Source organism: Rattus norvegicus, chromosome 19 (genome assembly GCF_036323735.1).
Source record: "Rattus norvegicus strain BN/NHsdMcwi chromosome 19, GRCr8, whole genome shotgun sequence".
Classification (NCBI taxonomy): Eukaryota; Metazoa; Chordata; class Mammalia; order Rodentia; family Muridae; genus Rattus; species Rattus norvegicus.
In genome coordinates, this window is record NC_086037.1 from 71143480 (window position 1) to 71167806 (window position 24327).

The window sequence follows — 24327 nt, forward strand, 5'->3', positions numbered from 1 at the left end:
AAGTGTTGCTCTCCATCCCTGTTCCCCGGCTCCCTCCAGCACTGGGAATCACCTGGATAGCACAGCCCTGCTTCCCACCAACTCAGAGATTCACAGGAGGATGCTTAGCTTTTACCGTTAAAACAGGTTATGCAGTGAAAATCACAGAGACTTAGGACGTAGCTCTCCAACAGGGATAGGGAGACTGCCACTCCAAGGGACATTTGACAATATTTAAGGACAATTTTGGTTGTCATAACTTAGCAGAAAATGTGACTGGAGGCCATTGTATGTCTGCATGAATGTATGCCTATGGACATGCATGTGTGCATATGTGCATACATGTATTTATGTATGTATGTATGTATATGTGAATGTGTGCATATATGTCAGTGTTTATGTATGTATATGTATGTAGGTGTGTGGTGTGTGTGTGTGTGTGTGTACACATGAAGGGAACACCCTCAAGAAGCAGAAGAATGTGTGCATATATGTCTGTGTTTATGCACGTATATGTATGTATGTAGGTGTATGTGGGTGTGTCTGTGTATGTGTGAGTGTGTATGTATGTATGTGCATGTGTGTGTGAACACATGGAGGGAACACCTTTTATGAAGCAGAAGAATGTGTGCATATATGTCAGTGTTTATGTATGTGTATGTATGTAGCTGTGTGTGTGTGTGTGTGTGTGTGTGTGTGTGTGTGTGTGTGTGTGTGTATACATGGAGGGAACACCCTCTATGAAGCAGAGCTCCATGACAGCAGACCTCTGACTTGGGTCCCTCCTGCCTGGCACCACTAAAGATGCTGCTGAAGAGTGAGGGAAGAGGGCTGAGACTCACATCCCGCCATGAGTTCAAGACCAATGAACACCATCTGGAGATTGGTCAGCACCTAGTATCTGAGACAGTGAGGCCATGGTAGGTCCATGTTACCTGTCCTCCACGAAGTCCCACATTTCCAATAACACCCAGTGGAGCTATCACCATAGTTACCTGCCCAATAACTTTCTCATCTGAACTCTCTCACTCCACACACCATTGTATCCCTGTCTCCAGCTAATCAAGGGCGCATTAGCAGAACCCACTTCAGGCAGGAATGTCTTCTTTGTGTGATCAAAGGCATAATCTTTGTTCTCTCTCTCTCTCTCTCTCTCTCTCTCTCTCTCTCTCTCTCTCTCTCTCTCTCTCTCCTTCCTCCCTCCTCCTCTCCCCACCCCTCCATGATCAGAAGAAGGGAAACAATGTATTCTCAGCATTTTTTCCTCCCTCAACGCTTCCACAGTTTCCTCTTGGGCACAACAGGGCTGCAGAACCATCTCTTCATCTTTTGGTTGGGAAAAGGGACCAGAGCAGGAGGATTGTCCTCGGGGCAGGTCTTAGGATGGTGACTTGAGCTTTGGGTTCTCTGAGGTTTCATCTATAACACAACCCCTACACCTAATGCTCAAGGATCCTCATGGGCAGTCTTGAGAGGAAGAGAACCAGAATGTTCCTGAAAATGCTAGGCGAGACAGGGGAGTTGCACCACTCAACAATATGGCTACCCAAATAAGACCTGTGTGATAACAATACTAGTGGACGTGCCAATGGGGAAATTTTTACAAGGCCTACCAGGTAAGAGCGACAAGCAGTCAATATCTACATAGCTGTGGCCTTTGTTATCGGTAGCTGGGGTACTTCCCTGCTGCTGTTATTTAAATCCCTACTTTTCTCTACTTTCCATAAAAGCAAGGGGTTTGTGCAGTTTTAACAGTACAGCACTCTGTTCCTCAAATAGACTTGACTATGATGGTTAGTGTTATTGATTTGATAGAATCACCTAGGAGATGGACTCTGGGCATGTCTGTGGGGGGTTGTCTCGATGGTATGCTACGGTAGGAAGACCTGCCCACTGTGGGTGGTACCATTCCCTCCTTGGGATCCTAGACTGGATAAATGGGAAGGAGGAGCTGATCTGAGCCTGCCTTCATCCCTCTCTACTTCCTGACTATGGATGTGGTGTGGCCAGCAGCCACCTCAAGCTCCTGCCACTGTGACGTCCTCATCATGATGGACTGTAACCTCAAACCGTGAGCCAACAGCCATATGGACTGCACCCTTGAACTATGAGACAGAATAAATCCTTTCTCCCTTAAGTTTCATAACAGTAATAGGAAAAGTGGCTAAGACATTGACTTTTGAGTTTTCAGGCTTTTTCACTTGTGTCCTGCCTAGTTTTATCTCAACTTGACGCAGGGTAAAGTCATCTGGGAGTAAGGAACCTCAACTGAGAAATGCCTCTATACTACTGGGCCATAAGCAGGCCTGTAAGATGTCTTATTAGTTAGTGATGGTGGGAAAGAGCCCAAGGGCTGTGGTCATAGGTTTCATTAAAAATCAACCTAAATAAAACAAAAACGCATGCTGAGTTAGGCATAGTGGGGCACACCTTTAATCCCAGCACTTGGGAGGCAGAGGCAAGTGGATCTATGAAGTCAACCTGGTCTACATAGTAAGATACAGGTTGCTCAGGGATATAGATAGAGAGAGGTCCTGACTCAGAAAAAAAAAAATGCAGGCTACACAAACATAAGGGACAAGCCAGTAGGCAGCACTCCTCTATGGCCTCTGCATCAGCTCCTGCCTCCCAGTTCCTGCACTGCTTGAGCTCCTGCCTCGGCTTCCCTCAATAGACTGTGACTAAGGGTCACAGAAACCCTTTCCTCCCCAAGTTGCTTTTGGTCATGGTGTTTTAGCACAGCAGTAGTAACCATAATCAAGACAACATGGTTTATTAGTTCTATAATAGATAAAGTTTCTAAAATAGATGTGTCCCTAGTATACACAGACTCTAAGACGAAATGTCAGGGCACCTCATTCTCTCGTAGGGCTGTCTTTTGATAAGACACACACATGAGGTGGCCCCAGGGATTCCTTCAGTGAAGTTACAAAGCGATAAAGTGAACCTAGAGGCTTAGCACACATCCTGTCCCTGGACTGGCTTTTCTGGTGAGATTCCTAGAAAACTGCAGGTTCATGCCGTGAAGAAACAAATGCCCACAGCAGCAGTAACGGTGTTGGAAATCTTGCTTCACTCCTACAGAGGCTTCAAGAGAGTGAAGGGCCTCCTTTCTCTCTGCCTCTCTACCACACGCCCCGTGGCCTTTCCATCCTGTTTCACACTCATCACTGATGGAGAAATGTAGAGAAACAATTCCCTACCAAGCAGGAGATTTTCCTCTCTGTAGCCCCTAAGGCCTAACTAGCACTGTCTCCACATTATCGCACAGTACCTGCTGCAAACAGTGTAGCACTCTGATGTCACCAAAAGCTAGAGCAGATGGGGCCTGGGAGGACACCCGAGGACACCCTGGTTCTGAGGCTAATCAGATGCTAGGGTACAACTTCCAAGGCTTGTGAGCATTTGTTTCTTGGAAGGGGCCAAGCATAGAGCCTTGCAACTCACTCTGAAGATAAACACAGCCACATATGATGAAGAATGTACTGAAGTCAGGATCAAAGCCTGCACTAACAGGCAAGGCTTGGCCACCCTTCATCGATCAGCCACATTGGGAAGAGGAGTAGAGGTTCAGGGGCTCTCGAAGCACATCTTTGGGGCTCTACCAGGAGGTTCACGTGTAAATAGAGGGCAAGAGGTGTTTGTAGCTAAGCAGTCTGGCCATTATGTAGTCCTGCCTATCACTAATCCGTCATTGTCCCCAGTCTGTCCTGCAAGGCAGTCTAACATGTTGTCAGCATTGAAAGAATTCTCTCCCTGGTAGGTAAGTGTCCCCTACGGCTGACACCAAGCTCCAGCCTTTCATTAAGACTCCTGGGGAAATCCAATACCTCTGTACACTCCTCAGGGTTTCTGTTGCTGTGACAAACATCATGTTCAAGGCAGCTTAAGGAGGAAAAGGTTTATTTCATCATTTTACCTTCCAGGTCATTGTCTATCACTGAGGGAAGTCAGAGCAGGAACCTGGAAGCGGGAATTGAAGCAGAAGCCATGGAAGGTGCCTCTGCTTGCTTTTCATGGCTTGCTCAACCTGCTTCTTATATCAGTCAAGAGCATTAGTTCAGGAATGGCACCACCACCCACAGTGGGCTTGGTCCTCTCCTGACGGCTATTCTTGGTTGTCAACCCCACTACAGCTGAAATTAATGAAAACTCAAATGACTGGGCACACCTATGCGGGATTTTTTTTTCTTAATTAAATTGTTTGAAGTAGGATCCACTTCTAATCTAGATCTTTGAGGTGGGAAGATCCACCTTTAATCTGGGCTGGGAGCAGCTTGTATAAGAGACACAGAAGAAGGAAGCTCTCTCTCTCTCTCTCTCTCTCTCTCTCTCTCTCTCTCTCTCCTATCTCTCTCTCTCTCTCTCTGCTTGCCTATTCTTACTCTTGCAATCAAGTCCTTTCCTTTACCAACATTAGAGCCTATATTTTAGGATCTGACTGCATACTGAAGACCAGATGAATCCAGCCTTATGGACTTGAATGATGACTGGATTCTTGGACCTTCCATTCACAGGCAGCCATTGTTGGATTAGTTGAACCATAGCCTATAAATCATTCCCCAGTGTGTGTGTGTGTGTGTGTGTGTGTGTGTGTGTGTGTGTGTGTGTGGAGAGAGAGAGAGAGAGAGAGAGAGAGAGAGAGATTCATTTTCCAAGTTGTTGCACTAGAAAACCTTGTGTAATACACCCCACCACACATTATCAATCGTTAATGAAGAAAATGCCCTACGGTCTCACCTACGTAACAATCTGATGCGGGCATTTTCTCAGCTGAGGTTCCCTCTCTCCAGATGAGAATAGATCGTGTGAAGCCGAGAGCAACTTAACAAGTACACTTTGGTGCTGTGGCTCAGTAGTCTCCTAGCCAAAGTAGAAGGTAGACAAGCTTCTCTTCACCATGCCTTCACTCCTGCCAGGGTGGTGACATACCTTTTCACTGAAAATTCGCCATGGTCAAGGTGCCGCCTGTCACAGACAGTCACACCAAGACCTGGTGCTGGCACCACATACCGACATACATGATGCTGTAGAAACACAACAGGGTCCCTAGGGCTGGCCATGATAGAAGCAGACCCACAGGAGGCAAGCTGCAGGATCATGGGCAATCTTGACTATGCACCAAGAAGGAACAGAAAACCTACTTGGAATGGCGGTGTGGGGAGTTCTGCAGCCATTGGGTTTTTTTTTTTCTGGTAATTCTAGAAACCTGTAGGTGTCTTCTAACTGGAGGGCACATTGGAGCATCTCAAGAGGGCAAGCCCTTGCCAGAGGTCAGAAGGAAAGCCCAGGTGTATCGAGTGCCTCTGAGTTAACAGTGCATCCTCAAGCTCTTTGCTCAGAGTGGATGACAGCACCTCTGCTGAGCAGTATTTGGGACTGGCAGAATATCACATCCTGTAGACTGAATCTGGACCATTCTGAGCATTTGCATGAGCCCAGGCATGTAGAGATTCCACTGATCCTGGAGCATTCCGTCCTCCTGACTCTTGACCAGGACCCATCCTGGTGATACACGCTGCGATGGCTGCAACAGCTTCTGTCCTAGGGACTGAGTACTTCTCCCCTGGGGCTACCCTGTGAGGTTGAGAGAATGGAACCAGGGAGGCTGGGCTACCTCCTTAGTAAGCTAACCAAAGAAATTAGTCCCAGTGAAAAACAAAAGAGTCTCTTTCTCTAGACCCAGGAGGCTAAGCCAGCAGGATCTAGAGGGTCCCTGGGAAGCGAGAGAGAGGTCAAAGAATCAATCTTGGAGTTCACAGGGCCTGACGAGAGCCACAGGGACAGGCTCTGTCTGAGGAAGAGGGACCTTACCCCACATGTGCAGAACTGGTGGGCATTTTGAAGGGAGAGAATAATGTTGGGATGGAGGGAATGTGGGAGTTTTGAAGAACCAGGAAGTTGAAAATTACAAAATACAGGGCTGGGTGGAGAGGTGGCTCCGTTACAGAGGGCTCACCTTGAAAGCACAAGAACCTGAACCCGTGTGTGTGGGGGGGGGGGGTAGGAATCTGAGCATGAAGGCATTCAGCTGCACTCCCAGCACTGGGAAGATAGACCCAGGAGGGCTCTGGGGATTGCTGGCCAACCAGCCTAGCACCAGGCTTGGGGCAGTTCAGGCCAGTGAGAGACCGGGTGGGTGGAACTGGAGGAACTACCCCTGAGGCTGCCTCTGTGCCCACCTGTGTATGCACAGTCTGCCCACACAAAGGCCCCTGGGTATCGATAGGTATCTATCAGAGTCAGAGTCCTGCACCACACAGAGGCTGGCAGGCAGGTGTCAGTGTGGGTTTGTTCCTGATGTGAACATTCAGGCGCCCGGCCATCCTGAGCTGAGAAACACTGCCAGTGTTTCTCACGTCTTTGTAAGTTGTAGTGGAAACCAGGGCTCCCAAGGGCCCATCCTCCAGCTCACACCTGACCACCGGCATTAACACTCCTGAAGAAAGCGCTCAGCAGATCAGTGAGCACTGGTTCAGCGAAGCCCCTGTGACCACCAGGCACGGGTGTGGAGATGAGGGCGGAGGTGACAAGAATAGTGGGTGGTGAGGTCAGAGGTGTGGGGCAAGGACAGAGGTACAAGAATGAAGGGGAGTCTCTCACAGTCAGGAAGATCCGGATGGACCGGCCTGCTGGCATAAGCTTGTCATCATAGCTCCTTAGGAAGATGAGGCAAAAGGGTTAGAAGTTCAAGTCCTATGGGGACTAGAGTATGTTTAAGGCCAGCCCAGGCCAGAGTGAGATCTGTCTCTGATTAAAGAAGAAAAGAAAAGAAAAAGAAAAAGCGGACTGGGCTATAACCGGTAGAGTTTATATACACGATAGAGACATGCCAGTCAGCTGGCATATGTGAGGCTTTGGGTTCAGATTTTAATCACACACACACACACACACACACACACACACACACACACACACACGCACTCATGCATGCACACACATGCACAGGCACATGCACACGCACACACAACCATACACTCACACTCATACACTCATGTACAACTATATACACACTCACATGCACTGAAACACATTCACACAATCATACACACATTCACACACACTCACACACTCATACACATATCCACCTACTCATATCTCACAAACCTACCCAATCATACACGTATTCACATACACTCACACACTCACATAGACATACTCACACACATACACCTCACACACTCACACAATCATACATAATCATGCACCCTCACACATACTCACACACTCAAACACACTCACACAATCATATGTGCATTCACACACACTCACATAAACACTTATATACACATATTCACACATGTACCTCACATGCTCACACAATCATACACTCACACACAAACACACTCATATACACTTTTACATGCACTCATACACACATTTTCACACACACACACACACACACACACAGTGCCCAAGCCAAGTGTGGCAGCTCAGAGATCCACATCCTGTTGCCCCAGCCACCACAATCCTGCAGTCCTGAACAATGGAGCTCCCAACAGCTACTCAGATCCTTCTCTGACCTTGATTTGGAATCACTGACCTGAGGGACATAGAACTTTCCAAAGCACCAGCCTCAGCCACAGTCCAGTGTTTGCAACAATAACACATCTGCACTGTTGTGAGACCAGCCAGGCAAACAAGCAGCTGGAGACACCCACACATGTTATTCCTTAGGAGAGCAAACAGCTTGCTCCTCTCACAGAGACATGGCCTGTGGTCCTGATGGAACTTGGCCAAGAGAGTCCTCCAGGGTCTCTCTCAGCTGCTGTAAATATAAATACAGGAAGATGTTTCACCTACAGTCTCACAGCCTCTGACTCTCAACCCCAGCAACCGAGAAATGGCAGAAGGAAGAAGGAAAGATCAAGAACAGCCATTCATGGGTGTTGACACAGGCTGTTCTGAATGAGCACCTTTGGCTCTAGTAAGAAATGATCCCTGCCAAGCCTTTGGGTCTTGTTGTGTGCACTACCTGCTTAGGAATTTCTTGCAGAAACTGAGAACATGTCTGGGAGCTTGATGGACAGAGGAACGAAATGTGAATGGCAGCTGCTGGGTCAGCACAGCTGTGAGCTAACTTTCACTTTTCCCTTCCAGAACTTTTTTTTTCAAATTCTGGGATCACACGTGCTAGGTGAATGCTGCACACACACACACACACACACACACACACACACACACACACACACACACACTCACTCACCCACGCACATACACAGACTCACATACACTAACCCATGCATGCACATACTTGCCCATGAACATACCTACCCACTATGCACACACACACTTACCCATGCACATACCCATGCACACACACCCATGCACACACACTCATGAACACAACCACACTTACCCATGCATACACAGACACTCACACACATACAGACTCATGCACACACTCACAGACACACTCACCCATGCAAACACACTCATGCATGCACACATACAAACCCATGCACACACCCATGCACACACACCCATGCACACACACTCATGCACACAACCACACTTACCCATGCATACACAGACACTCACACACATACAGACTCATGCACACACTCACAGACACACACACCCATGCAAACACACTCATGCATGCACACATACAAACCCATGCAGACACACTTGCACACTCATGCATGTACACCTGCACACACAAAATGAGTCATAGCCTCTTAAAAATATATAATACATATAAAAAAGTGCTATATTGTTCAAAGAAATGCAAACTTAAGATCATAAGAGTGATGAGTCCACACTAGCTGGAATTCTTACTCTGAGCAACGGGGATGCTAACACATGGAGAGGGTGTGGAGAAAAGGAAACTCTGTTGAAGGGAATGTAAGTGTGGTTACTTTGGAAGCTGAGGCACCTCCCCAAAAGTCTTGGCAGAGTCACCACGCCATTCAGCAATTCTGCCTCTGGATATCCACCAGGCGGATTTGCAATCTTGACTGCTCAATGGACACGTTGTTAGAATTTCCTCCATCAGATTGTACTATAGGTAAGCCTGTGAGGTATATCATCATCACCACCACTGCCACCGCCATCATCATCATCATCACCACCACCATCACCACAGCCACCATCATCATCATCATCACCACCACCATCATCACCATCACCACCACCATCACCACCACCACCACCATCATCATCACCACCACCACCACCATCACCACCACCATCATCACTACTACCATCATCATCACCACCACCACTACCACCGCCACCATCATCATCATCACCACCATCATCACCACCACCACCACCACCATCATCATCACCATCACCACCATCATCATCACCATCACCACCATCATCACCACCACCACCACCATCATCATCACCACCACCACCACCATCACCACCACCATCATCACTACTACCATCATCATCACCACCACTACCACCGCCACCATCATCATCATCACCACCATCATCACCACCACCACCACCATCATCATCACCACCACCACCACCACCATCACCACCACCACCACCACCATCACCACCACCACCACCATCATCATCACCACCACCACCACCACCATCATCATTACCATCACCACCACCACCACCATCATCACCACCACCACCACCATCATCATCACCACCACCACCATCATCATCATCATCATCACCACCATCACCATCATCAACTGACATAGGAGGACTCAGATGGTGTCACCTCTGAGTAGGTGGTCTTGAGCTGTATAAAAAGCTAGGTGAGCATGAACCAGAAGAAGCAAGCCAGTGAGCAGCACATCTCCAAGGCCTCTGCTTCAGTTTCTGCCTCCAGGTTCTCCTGCCTTAAGCTCCTTCCCTGGCTTCCCTCAACCATGACTGTAAGCTGTAAGCTCAACAAATCCTTCCCTCCCCAGGTTGCTTTAGTTTGTGGTGTTTATCACAGCCACAGAGGGCAAGCTGGATAGCCTGTCTGTGGTGTTAGCACCCTGGTAGCTTATGAAGTGGTGTGTTTCACGACTCTTTTAGCCTTTGGCGTACTTACTTTTGGAAAATGACATTTTCAGATTGTCCGTTTCTCTGTTGGGTTGTCTTCTTATGATTGGTTTGTAAGTTCTCTTTACATATTCTAGATACAAATTCTTTACAACACACAGGGTTTGCTTATGTGTTCTTCTTAAGTTGGCTTCTCGCTTTGGCGATAAGATGCCTCGCTTGCATAGGTCTTCTGTCCACCTTTCTGGGCCACTACTTCAGAACTACCCCCAACACTGCCCTTGAGCACTTGCTCAAAACTCCCATTCTGCTTTAAAAGGGGCTTGGCACATTCGACATCTTTAGTCATAGGGGAAATGCAAATCAAAACAACCCTGGGATTCCACCTCACACCAGTCAGAATGGCTAAGATAAAAAACTCAGGTGACAGCAGATGCTGGCAAGGATGTTGAGAAAGAGGAACACTCCTCCATTGTTGGTGGGATTGCAGACTGGTACAACCATTCTGGAAATCAGTCTGGAGGTTCCTCAGAAAATTGGACATTGAACTACCTGATATACCTCTCTTGGGCATATACCCAAAATATGCCCCAACATATGACAAAGACACATGCTCCACTATGTTCAGAGCAGCCTTATTTATAATAGCCAGAAGCTGGAAAGAACCCAGATGCCCTTCAACAGAGAAATGGATACAGAAAATGTGATACATCTACACAATGGAATATTACTCAGCTATCAAAAACAATGACTTTATGAAATTCGTAGGCAAATGGAGGGAACTGGAAAATATCATCCTGAGTGAGGTAACCCAATCACAGAAAAACACACATGGTATGCACTCACTGGTAAGTGGATATTAGCCCAAATGCTCGAATTACCCTAGATGCCTAGAACAAATGAAACTCAAGACGGATGATCAAAATGTGAATGCTTCACTCCTTCTTTAAAAGGGGAACAAGAATACCCTTGGCAGGGAATAGGGGGGCAAAGTTTAGAACAGAGGCTGAAGGAACACCCATTCAGAGCCTGCCCCAAATGTGGCCCATACATATACAGCCACCCAATTAGACAAGATGGATGAAGCAAAGAAGTGCAGACCAACAGGAGCCGGATGTAGATCTCTCCTGAGAGACACAGCCAAAATACAGCAAACACAGAGGCGAATGCCAGCAGCAAACCACTGAACTGAGAATAGGACCCCTGTTGAAGGAATCAGAGAAAGAACTGGAAGAGCTTGAAGGGGCTCGAGACCCCATATGAACAACAATGCCAAGCAACCAGAGCTTCCAGGGACTAAGCCACTACCCAAAGACTATACATGGACTGACCCTGGACTCTGACCTCATAGGTAGCAATGCATATCCTAGTAAGAGCACCAGTGGAAGGGGAAGCCCTTGGTCCTGCCAAGACTGAACCCCCAGTGAATGTGATTGTTGGGGGGAGGGCGGCAATGGGGGGAGGATGGGGAGGGGAACACCCAAAGAGAAGGGGAGAGTGAGGGGTTAGGGGGATGTTGGCCTGGAAACCGGGAAGGGGAATAACAATTGAAATGTAAATAAGAAATACTCAAGTTAATAAAGATGGGGAAAAAAAGAGGGGCTTGGCACAGTTGTTGTTTCTTTGGTGTTTCCGTTTTGAGACAGTTTCTATGTACTCAACGCTAGACTCAAACTCAGGATCTTCCCAACTCAGTTTCGAGAACCAGCCTCTGCTTGCTTTCTGTTCCTCTCTTCTATCTTGAGAGTCTCCCTGTTCAGCCCCAGCTGGCCTAGAACTCTCTTCGTAGACCACGCTGCCTTAAAACTCAGTGATCTCCCTGCTTCTGCCTCCTGAGTGTTGGGATTAGAGGTATGTGTCACTGCATTAAGACCAAGTAATTTTTTTTTCCGTAGAGAGGGGATTCCCAGTTTTGACAATACATCACTTTAAAGGCATGAGTGTCCTAGAGCTTGACCAATGTTTAAACTCAGTGCTAAGGAGGTGCCCCTTTCTTTCACCCCCAGAACAGTCTAGGATGCACCAGGCCCTGGCTTCATTGATTTGTGCTGCTCTGGGCCTGGGGTGGTTGCAGCTGTGAGGCAGCCCAGCCATTCAGGCTGCTCCCCGTGCTTCTGGGGGTATATTTAGGCTGTTCCTATTCAGCACTCCCAGAATAGCCACCGTTTTTTGTTTCTCAATCGTCCTCTACGTTTTTGTTCCTTCCTGCTTTCAAATCGAGAGTGACAGATGACATAATTGATGATTTCCAAACCCTCCCCCATTCATTCCAGGAGTCTGCCCTTTTAAGTGACATCTAAGCCTCTGGGATGTGACCCTCAGTGGTATCCCAGGCCTCCTCGGGGCAGAGGGCACCATGGCTAAGACAGAAGAATCAGAGTCCCAGCATCCACTCCCAGCATGCTTTGACCTCCACTACTTAAGTTCAGAGAGAAGTTTGCTGTGGATCATGATATGCTGGCATGAGGACCGACTTGTGCTCACTGGTATTGCTTCTGGGGATTCAGATGTCTTTGTAGTCCAAGTGCCTCCTGACCCAAGGATGCTCACAGCGTGGGTGTCATCTATTTCTGGGTGCCACACAGCCCCAGGGATGGTTGAATTGAGTCCCTTTGGCCCATTTTGTCCGACCCATGCGTGAGTGCTTTGAGGATCCTGGGCGAAAGGGCTCTGCAAGTCTTTGTAGAGTGGCTTCTGACCTCCTTGCTTTACATACAGCTAATCCCAAATTAGACTCCCGCCGTCAGTAGAGTATCTGGTGTCTGCTCCCTCTAAATAAGAGATCAAGGTGAAACCAAAACTCGAGCCTCTTCCGTGGGGACTGAAGATAAATTGAACAGAGCACGGGAGCCCCCAAGGTCAGTTCCCAGCTCTGAGAGGGACCTGGAGGCCCGAGTGGTGGGTGCCCTTCCTTGCTTTCTGTTGTATGAGACGCTGACCCAGAGCGACTTACAGCGAGAAGGGGTTCATTTGCCTTACACTTCCAGGTCACAATCCACCTTCCACAGAAATCAGAGCAGGAATCTGAAGACAGAAACGCAAGAGTCCTGCTTCCTGGCTTGCTTCCCCTCTGGACCACCTCTCTATGTGCTGACCCCAAGGAAACACTTCCCAGAAGATGTCACCTCAGTGAAGCAAGTGTCTTACTGGCCGCAGCTGGTCTGTCCCAGGTGGCCAGCAATGGTTCTCTCAGCAAAGCAAAGGTTTCTCCTGAGTGGTGGGTGTTTCCTCGTTCGCAACAGCCGATTCTTCAGCCCCAGCACCAGAAACCCAAAACAGTGGGTGCATGCTGGTTTCTTTACATTGGGAGAGTTAGGAAGGATAAGCTGTCAATGGAGAGAGCCATGCTTTCGATGCTGGCAGAAATACAGTTGAAGGGAAGGGTGGTGGTGTAAGCTGTTTTCTGCCTCCACAGTCAGGAAGCAGAAAGAGACAAACACCGGTACTCAGCTCCCTTTCTCCTTCTCATGCAGCAAGGACCTTCAGTCCATGGGATGCCGCTGCCCATAGCTAGAGGGGATCCTTCACTTCAGTTTAACAGAATCTAGAAACTCCCTCAGAGACATAGCCAGAGGCTTGCCTCCCAGGTGCTTCTAGAGCCCGCCGAGGTGACGGTATTAACTACCACAGTAGAGTGCTGAGCTATGCCACACTGGTGGTGGTGTCTCCTTTGGGTTTTCATACATCAAGCCAAATAAATCCATTCTGGTAAGTGTCGATAAATGAATAGCTTAAAGGGTTCACAAAAAAAAAAAAAAAAAAAAAAAAAAAAAAAAAAAAACCATTTGTGTGAGGGTTGTCCGAAAAGTGTTCCTAACATTTACTAAAGCTGAGCCCACACTAGGAGCTCTCCCCACAGCCCATGTCAAGTACGGCTCTGAAGCCACACGTATAGATGTCAGGTTCTCTACTAACCTGAGAAGCCAGGGCACGTGAGCTCAGGACATAGAACACAGTCCACACCTGTTTAAGAGGCAAAGGCACCTGTGTTCAGGACACAGGACATGGCCCACACACCTGTCAGAATCTTTCTTCCACAGTGGTTTTTCAGCTCATGCACAAACATTCCACAGCAAAATCCGAATGGCAGCTCAGCAGGAGTGAGAAGACAGGAAGGAGAAGAGAAAGGCAGCAGTGAGGCAGAGAGAGGAGAAGCTTCGAGAAGGCCAGGCTACTACTCTGCACAAACCCCAGTAGAAAGTGATGCCATCCTAGTGGCCCTAATAACTTCCTTCTGGGGAAAGCGCTCCACGCAGAGGTCTGGGTGGAAGCCCCTCCATCCTGCAGGAGGCAACTGGCTCTGTCCTCAGCAGCACCTTGTGCACGTGTTACCCTGTTTGTTACTGGTGTCCTCTGAAATGTCTGCACCATTCAAAGGACCCAGGCCTAGGAAGATGGCGTAGTCAGTAAAGTGCTTGCCTCACAAGTGTGAGGACCCAAGTTCAAATCCCCAGTGCCTACGTAAAAAGCCAGATGTAATAGCATATCCCTGACATCCCAGCACTTGGGAGTCAGAGATGGGAAGATTCCTGGGACTCGCTGGCAAGCCAGCCTAGACACATCAGTGAGCTCCAGGCTTAGAGAGAGGCAGTCTTAAAAAATAAGGTGGAGAGCAGTTAAAAGCACTTAAATTCAACCTCCACCTCCACACACAGAAGCACACCTGCATGTGTACCTGCACACATGTATGTGCATGTGTGTGTGCTTGCATGCACACACACACACACACACACACACACACACACAAATACACATATACAAAAATCAAATTTGGAAAACAAGAGTAGACACTGAATGCACATTTTTCACTGAATGCACATATTTCTAAGAAGACAAGAGGGCAATGTCTTTAAGAGCCTGACCTGAAAAGATTCTGGATAAGAATAGAAATCGTCTCCTTTAAAAAAGGAAAGCAAGTCCCAGGCTTGCCTCACACTCCTTCCTGAGGATGTCCCCAGCTCTTGTTACCCTTACAGCGTGCTTCAAGATCAGGTTTTTTAGAACTTTCAAGCTGTCTGTCATGGAGCATAAAGACCGGCACCACCCATTCCGGGGAACTGAACATCTAAAAGGAGATGACCTTACCGAGCGGCTCGCTCCCAAGGAGAAAGTGGGTGAATCACTCACCTCTCCCCTGGTAGTCCTCAGAAAACTCAACAGCTAGGAAGACGCAAATGGCGGTGTGATCTACGTATGACGGCCTCCGTGTTGAATATGAAACAACGTTGTTTTCCTTCTGGATATTATTATTCTTGACTGTTCGCTAATTCATCTCGCCGTCCGCATCCCATTCTCACCTATGAATCCTCCTCACATTCTTTCCCATTTCCCTGTTAGCCATTCCCACCTCATCACTACAGAAAGAACTGGAGCATGTGTCTTCGCAAGACGTCTTTATGTTAGTTCATTTTTCGGTTCAAGTTTTTTCAAGATGGTCAGTTTGCTTTCAGGTTTTCCTTCTGATTTATTTGTAAGTGTGTGGGTCTACGTATGCTTGAATGCACATGCACGCTGGTGTCTGAGGAATCCAGAAGAGGGCATTGGATCCCCTGCAGGTGGAGCTATAAGCAGTTGTGTGCTGCTAGGCATGGGTGCTGGGAGCCGTGCTCGGGTTCTCGGGAAGAGCAATGAAAGCTTAACCACGGAGCCATTTCTTCAGGCCTGTGGTAGTTAAAGGTCAACCTGACACAACCTAGGATCATAGGGAAGAAAGTCTCAGTGAGGGACTATCCACATGGAGTTGGCCTGTGAGAGGCTGTCTTGATTGGCCAGTTGAATGGGCGGTATCGTTCCTTCGTTTGGGGCCTTGGACTATGTAAGAGACCAAGCTGAGCACAAGCAAGCATACAAGGAGCACCCATACATCCATTTCTCTCTGCTCATGACTGTGGATATGATGTGACTAGTCGTTTGTACTTCCTGTTACCTTGACTTCCCATAGCTCTTGAATTGTGAGCTAAAGTAAGGATGCTCACTGGGATGGGAAGGGGAGTATTACACCCACAGGGGTGAAGGATCTCGAGTTATTTAGAGCAGGGGGTGGGACTTGTATTTTGTCTCTTTGTGAGCTCTCCCCTCTTTCTCCTCCCCCCCTCTCCCCTCCCTCTGTCCTCTGTCCTCTGTCCTCTGTCCTCTCTCCTGTCTCCTCCCTCCTCTCTCCTCTCTCCTCTCCCATGTCTCCTGTCTCCCCTCTCTCTCCTTTCCCATGTCTTTTGTCTCCCCCTTCTCTCCCCTCTCTGAGGGCTCTGTTACCAATGGGAAACAGCACCCAATGTCCATGGTCCTAAAGTCATCCATGAAATGTGATTTATTTTGTGTTCCTGGCCTCTTAGAGGACCCTATGTCCCTCCGTGTCAGTTGCTCTGGGAGTTCTGGGAGCAGGAGAGGATATAAAAAGCTGGCAGAGGCTGAGAGCTGGGAGTAGGATTCAGGTGTAGGATTGAGGGGGTTCCAGGAGACAGAACAGTGTCAGAGGGTATGGTGACAGCCGAAACTTGGAGAAGCTCAGCTGAGCCAGAGAAGATATTGTTAGGAGTCAGGAATCCATGAAGAACCGCAAACAACGTAGCAAGGAGGAAGAGGAAGAGGAGGAGGAGGAAGAAGAGGAGGAGGAGGAGGAGGAGGAGGAGGAGGAGGAGGAGGAGGAGGAGGAGGAGGAGGAGGAAAAAGAAAGAGAAAAGGGGGATGAGGAGAAGGAAAAGAAAGAAGAAAAAGAAGGAGGAGGAAGAGGAGGAAGAAGAAAAGAGAGAGAGAGAGAGAGAGGAAGGAAGGAAGGAAGGAAGGAAGGAAGGAAGGAAGGAAGGAAGGAAGGAAGGAAGGAAAGAAGAAAGAACAGAACAGGTACAGTTGGTGCTGGTCTGGTGCTCCTAGGAAAACTAATGTGGCAGAGCTGGCTCGGGCATTAAGAGGGTTTGGTCCTTTCCTTGATTTACTAACCTAAGCAGCGTCATGGAGGGGAGCCATGACCTAAAGCTAGAAAGAATACAGCTGGGCTGTGAGGGACGGTGTACAGAGCGTGGTGACCACTTCCCTCAATCTGAGCTCTCACTCTGCAGTGCTCCACGCGGACTCTGGACTCTGGAAAACATCCTGGGTTTCTTTAGGGGCTGTCTGGTGTGTCGGATAACCCTCACTGCGCATGTCTCGCGGATGCGCCCTACACAGCCCCTCTCGGGTCCTGCTTTTACAAAATTTCCTGGGACTTTGCATGCACTCCTCTGTTCTAAGTTGGTTGTTCCTTGATTGGAGTGAGATTCCAGTTTTAGCATTGACCAGCTCATCCCAGAGGTAGCTGAGCAAGTCCACAAGGAGCTCAGGAAGGCAGCCTCAGCTTTCAGAGGGGCGACATCAGTGGCGAGCCCCGGAGATTGGTGATTCTGAGACCCTATGTGTCTGACATTGAGCCCCTGAGTCCTTGTGGAAGACGATACTACCAGAAGCTGCTACCCAGCTCCTCGCTTAAAAAATCAGCAGAAGCGCTGTCTTTGGGGGCCAAGATCTCTTCCTCCTGCTTAAGCTGAAGCAAATCCAAGTTCAGTCCCCTTGACTCGCCCTTGGAAGGAAGCAATGGTGCAGGGGTGGGGTCTGGGTGGCCAAGGATCGGATGTAGGTCAGTAGTCTACAGCCTGCACAGAGGCGGCAGCCGAGGAATCTGAGTACAGACCAGCTGTGGTCGATGAGTCACCCGGACACTGGCATCAGCTATTTCTGAACTAAACAGCCTCATATCTCCCTCCTCACCTTGAGGGGGCCTCGGTCTTCAAACACACTTCCCTAAGATCAAGGAGGAAAGAGACTGAGACTAGAGCAGAAGAAAGCCCTCCTGTGAGCTCGCCCTATGGTGCACCACGCGGGCAGGAAAGGACAGTTCAAAAGAAGAGCAGGCGATTCCGGAAAATTCTGGGATTTAGAGTTGTAAGAGTACCAGCCATTCCTTCCTCTCTTCCTCTCCCCTTCCCTGCCTCCCTCCCTCCCTCTTTCTCTCCCTACTTTGTCTGCTTTCTCTCCCCCTCTGCCTTCCTCCCTCTCTCCCCCTTTCCTCCTCCTCTCTCCTTAACTTTCTCCTTATGTAGAATACATGCTCCAGAAACCACATATTGTGTTAGACCCGGGACAGGACATGGCTGCCCTCCTCTGGCGTGCACATTGGGGAAAGAATGAAAAAAAAAAAAAAAAAAAAAGCACTGCGGTGCTGGGTCTGACGGGTGTATGTGGGCTATACATCCACAACCCCCTTTAATTTCTCAGCTTCACCGGAAGGGTTTTCTTTAAGATGAGAAAGCAAAGCACAGAGGTTCGGGCCCAGGAGTCCGGTTGATAAGAGTCTTTTCTGAGCTGAGGTGCACGGCTGGAGGGAGTTTGTGGAAGATGGTGTTTTCCTTTCCCTCCTGGGAAAAGATGTTTCCTATCTCCAGGACCTGCTGTATATAGGATAATATGTCAGTTCACCATGGCCACCATCTAGATTCCTCACAGGTTCCAGGGGAGGAAGCCCTGTCTCCAGGGGTGCTAGACCCAGGAAGCAGCATCCCCTTGGCCCAGGCATTGTTGGTCAGTGTTGAGGACTGACTCTGGAAGCCTGTGCATGCCGGATGAGTGTTCCACCACTCTCCTACGCCTTATATTTTTGACACTGCCCCTCTCAGCACAGCCCAAGTCTTTGATCATTGCTGTATACTCCTGAGGATCAGGGAGTTACAGACCTGCCCCACCAGGCCCAGCTTCCAGACAGCCCTCTCTGCTCAGTCCCAGCATACTTGGCTCTGCCCTCTAGAAGGCACCACCTGGAGTCACCCCTGAGCACATGAAACAGGGCCCTGGTGAGGATTCACAAAAGAAGCAGACACTGCTGCTCCAACCTCTGTCTCTACTTATGTTCAGTGTGACCCCAGCTCTAGGCTTCGGCTCAATGCTAGGGTGAGGTGTTATCTCCTCACTGTGAGATGTCAGGAGGAGGGCGGACTTGGGGATGGAGGGACATAGATGGACGTCCAGCTATGACATCCAGGGATCATGCTCTACCCTCAACCAGGAGAGAGAAGAGTCAATTTATTGGTCCTGAGAGAGGAAAGAGTATGGGGTAATGGGAGGGCTACTGAGCACCCACATGCCTCATTTCCTTGACCTTGACCAGACTGGAAGGGACATCCTCACCCCTGCCTGCTGATGCTGCCCCAAGTTTCTTGGCCAGACTCAGGTCCCCTTCCCCGTTGGGCAGGCGAGGCAGGCTCCACTCTGAACACTTCCGAGCACTGTCCTCTGGTTCATCTGCTTCCTGGAGCCTCTTTAAGTGATTCTTTCTAAGTACCAGTAACCACAAAAATAATTTGTTATTCTTAACTATTTAATTCTGTGAAGGGCAGTGTTGCTACTTCACAGTGAATTAATTGAAATAGTCTGCCTACCTCCCCACTCCTGAAAACCCTCCTGCATTTAAAATTTTTTTTTTAAATTTCCAGCACACTAAGAAAAAGGCTTCATAGCACCTACCGTAGACAATGAGAAAGACAAACTCACAATGGCAGGGCGGTTCAGTGGGTAAAGCACTTGCCGTGCAAGCAAAAGGACCTGAGTTCAAACCCCCCAGAAGTCACATAAAAGCTTAAATGCCTGTAATCCCGGTGATCCTACTGTGAGATGGGAGGCAGGGTCAGGAGAAGATTGGGAAGCGATCTGGCCAGTTAGCCTGACACACAGCCAGAAAACAACAAAGACAGCACCACAGTAAGGCAGAATGTGAGGGCTGGTACTGACAACGGTCCTCAGACTTCCATCACACAAACACCATGACGTGTGTATGCAATGTGTGACACACACACACACACACACACACACACACACACACACACACACAGGCTGCATATACACACAAAACAAGGTAGAGGAAGACAATCAGTCATAATCAGCATTCGTTTTTGTAAGAGGCAGATAGAAGAGAAGAGAGTGGTCACCCTACAGTAGAACACTCCCATATGGTAAAGGTAACACTCTAAGTAATACAGCGTTTGTGCACATGTATATGTACTACATACACTACATGTATGTCTCCATATACCTCCCTTACATACATACACGTTTATGTATAAAGGTTAGGATGTCTACGGTATCCCCCCAGTTTTTAGTATTTGTGGCTCACAGAGGTCCAGGTTCATCCTTTTAAGTGTATAATTATTTTCTCTATGTGGTCACTGAACCCAGAGACTCAGACATACTAGGCAAGCACCCTACCCCTGGGTGTTGTTCACAGCTCTCTTTTAGTTTCCTCTAGGAACAGAGTCTCACTAAGTCGCCCAAGCTGACCTTGACATCACTTCGTCTCTCAGGCAGGACTTGACCTTGCAGTCCTCCGGCCCCAACTCCCACCTGCCGCCGGGCCTGGATAGTGTAGTTTCATTTGGTTTTGTTTTTAATGTGTGTGGATGTTTTGCCCACACCTATGCCTGTGCCCACATGTATGTCTAGGGCCCTCAAAAGCTAGAAGAGGGAGTCTGACTCCCTGTAGCTGGAGTTACAGGCGGTGGTGAGCCACCATGCAGGGGTTGGGAATAGTCTGGGTCCTCTGCAAGAGTAGCTGGTACTCAGCCGTCTCTCCAGCCAAACGGTGGAACAGCTCCTAGCAGTAGGAGTCTGATCTCACCAGACATGTGGCAAAAGATGGCAGTCAGATATGGACAAGCTGTGACAATTCTTACCTAGAGGGGTGATTCCATACACTCCCAAACTTTACCATGGCTTGGGAGATTATCATGTTTATAGTTTTAGAAAATTTCTTTCAGCTCTTCTACCTTTTTTATAATACAAATCTAACAGAAACACCAGGAGATAAGAGGCAGTGTTACGTATGGCCAGGACAGCCCACTGGTAGAATGCTTGCCTTGCACACACACAGGCCCCGTTCCCACCCTCAGAACTAGGAAGCCTGAGGTGATCTTCAGAGAGGATGAATTACGATCGAGGTTATGGGGATGGCTCCATCTATGAAGTACTTGACCTGCAAGCCCAAGGACCAGAGTCCACACTTTAAAAGTTGGAGGTGGTGACTTCTGTGGGGCCAGCCTAGCCTACTTCTCGGGTTCCAGGCCCGTGAAAGACCTATCTCAAACAAACATGATAGGTGGCTTTTGGGGAACAACGGGTGAGCCTTCTATTTTTTTTTTCTTTTCTTTTTCTGGAGCTGAGGACCGAACTCTGGACCTCGCGCTTACTAGGCAAGCGCTCTACCACTGAGCTAAATTCTCAACCTCCCGGGTGAGCCTTCTAACCCCTGTCTCAATTGTGTGCGCGCACACATGCAAAAATCCTGCACATACAGACACCAGCACAGGTTGGGGAGGGGGTGGAACCTCGTGATAGAGTCTGAGCTTCTCGTTCTCAGGGTAGAACCTGCACTGAGGTGACTGACAGGTGGCTCCCGACAACCTCCTCCATCGGCAAAGCTGCGACTCGGGTGGTTGGCTCTCTTTAAGATGCTTCCCCATGCCTTGGTGGTTGTCTTTAGGAAGGCTAAACCTCACTTCAGCCCTATAGATGGAATACGACAGGGGGCCTGAAAACATGTGCATGTAGCTGCATTTGATCAGGAATGGACCTGAGGCTCTCAGAACTGCAACTTTGTGCTGTGATTCCCCCAAAGGTCCTTCAGACAACGAGGGCCTGAAGACCCCCGAGCAGGTTAAGGACATGCTTGGCCTTCACCTCATACAATGCATCTTGGTGGATATCACTACTGTACAGCCTAGCTGTACTGTCCGGTTCTGTGTGTCAACTTGACACAAGCTGGAGTTACCACAGAGAAAGGAGCCTCCATCGAGGAAATGCCTCCATGAGATCCTGCTGTAAGGCATTTTCTCAGTTAGTGATGAAAGGGGGAGCCCATTCATCACTATGGGCTGGGAATGAGCCCAGCCCATTGTGGGTGGTGCCATCCCCTAGGCTGGTGGTCTTGAGTTCTATAAGAAAGCAAGCTGAGCAAGCCAGGGGAAGCAAGCCAGTAAGAAACATCCCTCCCCATGGCCTCTGCCTCAGCTCCTGCTTCCTGACCTGCTTGAGTTCCAGTCCTGACTTCTTTTGGTGATGAACAGCAATGTGGAAGTGTAAGCTGAATAAACCCTTTCCTCCCCAATTTGCCTCTTGGCCGTGATGTATGTGTGGGAATAGAAACCCTGACTAAGACACTAGCACATTTAATTTGACCTCTAAGATCATATACAAAGAAGGGAACAGCTTCCCATCAGTAGTGACTGGTGTTGGTGGGACAAGAGAAATGCAGAGACTACCACTAGAGGGCTCTGCAGGGACCTGGGAGCCTCTTCCCTGCAGAGATGGGGAACAACCTTGAGGAGCCCTGGCCCCGGGTATATTCTATCCCTGTGTTTATCTTTGCCATTCAGGAAGATGACTCAAGAGTAGCCTACTTCTAGGAGCTGCGTCCTCCGGACACCTGGGCGCATGCAGGTGAAACAGCTGGTAGGAAGGGCACTAAGGGACTTTGGTGGTGGTGGTACCATTCTCCTGCACCTGCTGTCCTTATGGGGATAATAACGATGTCCTACAATGCAATCGCAATTCTGAGACAGAACTCTGAAGCTCTAATAATCACCTTGAGCCAGATTCCAGTAGAGCCCCCAGGGACAAACCCTGAGATCTGGGCACTAGTGAATGAGAACCCATTAGGTGGAACTCTTGGAGTTTAGGGGCTGCAGGAGTTGCGTGAATCCACCAGCAAGGAGGTTGGCAGGGGAATCTTGATGATACCCTGTGAGGGTTTAACAGTAGCCAGTAAACAGCACTCAGGACTGGGTGGCCATTCAAGGTGATCTTGCTGCCTTTAACAAGCACCGTGAGCCAGAAACCTGTAGTCTTTAGGGGTGGGCACAGTGTAGCAGTATCTTCTTGTTCCCATGGGAGCTTGGCCTCTCAAGCCTTTTCCTTTAAAAAGAAATTATTTTTATTTATGTATACATGTATTGGCTGGCTGGCTGTATGTGCACAGTGTGTGTGCAGGTGCCGGCTGAAGCCAGAAGAGGGCGTCAGGTCTCCTGAAACTGGAGTTACAGTGGGTTGTGAGCCACCTTCTAAGAGTTGGGGGTGAGGGATGGGGAGCAAACCCAAATTCCCTGCAAGAGCAGCAGGTGTTCTATGCACCTACAGTAGAAGGTCACTCCGGCCCTTAAGCCTTTGCTTTCTTCTATGGACTTTACATTTTCTTCCCTGAATAGAGCTGTCCTCAGGGACTGGGATTGGGGACAGAGAAAATAATCTTCTAGCCCTCCAGTAGGGAATGCAAGCTGGGGAATCTCCACCCCACCTTCACCTTCACTCTCTGTGAAACGATTCTGGGGCCCCTCCTGATGTGCCCCAGGCAGCGCCAACCACCTGCAATAAACTGGTGCAACACCAGGTCTTTACTGCCAGGGGTCTCCTTAAGATTCCCTGGCCCGGTGAAAGGGCTCCTGGAAGACCAGGGAGCCCGGGGCCGCCGCAGTCAGGACGCGGCTGGGAGCGAGGGCGCGACCGTGGGCTGCAGGGCGGGCGTCCCGGGCGGGGGCGGAGCAGGTGAGCCTGCCGGGTGGGCGTGGGGAGTGCACTTGTACGTGACGTTGGAGTTTGCAGCGAGCCGGGAGTAGGAGGCTGTGCGCGCGTGTGTGGAGCGCTGCGCGGCCAGGAGGATGTGCGCGGCGGGGCGGCCACCGCAGTGAGTCGCGACAGGAGCGGGCTGCAGCCCGTGGGAGCCAGAGGCGAGGGCCAGCAGGAGGCCGCGGGCCCGGAGAGGCGCGCCGCCCGGCCCCAGGATGTAGGCGATCGGCGGCGGCGCTCCTGCTGGCGGCCGGCTCACCATGAAGAAGCACTCGGCCAGGGTGGCCCCGCTCAGCGCCTGCAACAGTCCGGTCCTGACCCTCACCAAAGTGGAAGGTAAACGCGCGGCCGCATGGCGCTGGGGTGTCCGGGCCTGAGGCGTCTGTCCCTGACCCGGAGGGACACCTGGCTGCTAGTGGGGCGGGGGCGGCAGCTTCGGGACGCTGTCCGCAGTGCAGCGTCGCCGCCGGCGGGGACCTGGAGGCTCCAGAGGCTTGGAGCTCTTGCTGGGGTGACATGCTATCTGCATCTAGGGCTCATACAGTGCGGTGCACCTGGTGGCTCTGCACCCCTGGGTGCCTTTTCTCACTGTCCCCAGGCTTGTCCCCGCAAGGCAGAAGAAAGCCAAGTGCCAACCAGTGAGCTAGTGATCTCTCTCTCTCTCTCTCTCTCTCTCTCTCTCTCTCTCTCTCACACACACACACACACACACACACACACACACACACACACACACACACACACAGAGGAGTGGGTGGCCTGTGTTAGGAGCATCCCTCTGGCACCCCACCCCAGGAGCCCAGA

At 49.5% G+C, this 24327-nt stretch overlaps 1 protein-coding gene across 4 annotated transcripts in view; it reads left to right on the forward strand.

Annotated features, from left to right (window-relative positions):
• The window catches only part of Slc35f3 (solute carrier family 35, member F3), a 270686-nt gene that overhangs the window by 143336 nt on the left and 103023 nt on the right, over positions 1 to 24327 (forward strand). The window contains exon 1 of one of the 4 annotated variants that reach the window (XM_039098216.2): positions 23533 to 23859. The exons of the other annotated variants lie outside the window; for them this stretch is intronic. Coding sequence (XP_038954144.1) covers positions 23784 to 23859 — 76 coding nt within the window. The 5' untranslated portion in view covers positions 23533 to 23783. Of the gene's footprint in view, positions 1 to 23532; positions 23860 to 24327 lie in introns of those variants that run through there. 4 annotated transcript variants of the gene reach the window in all.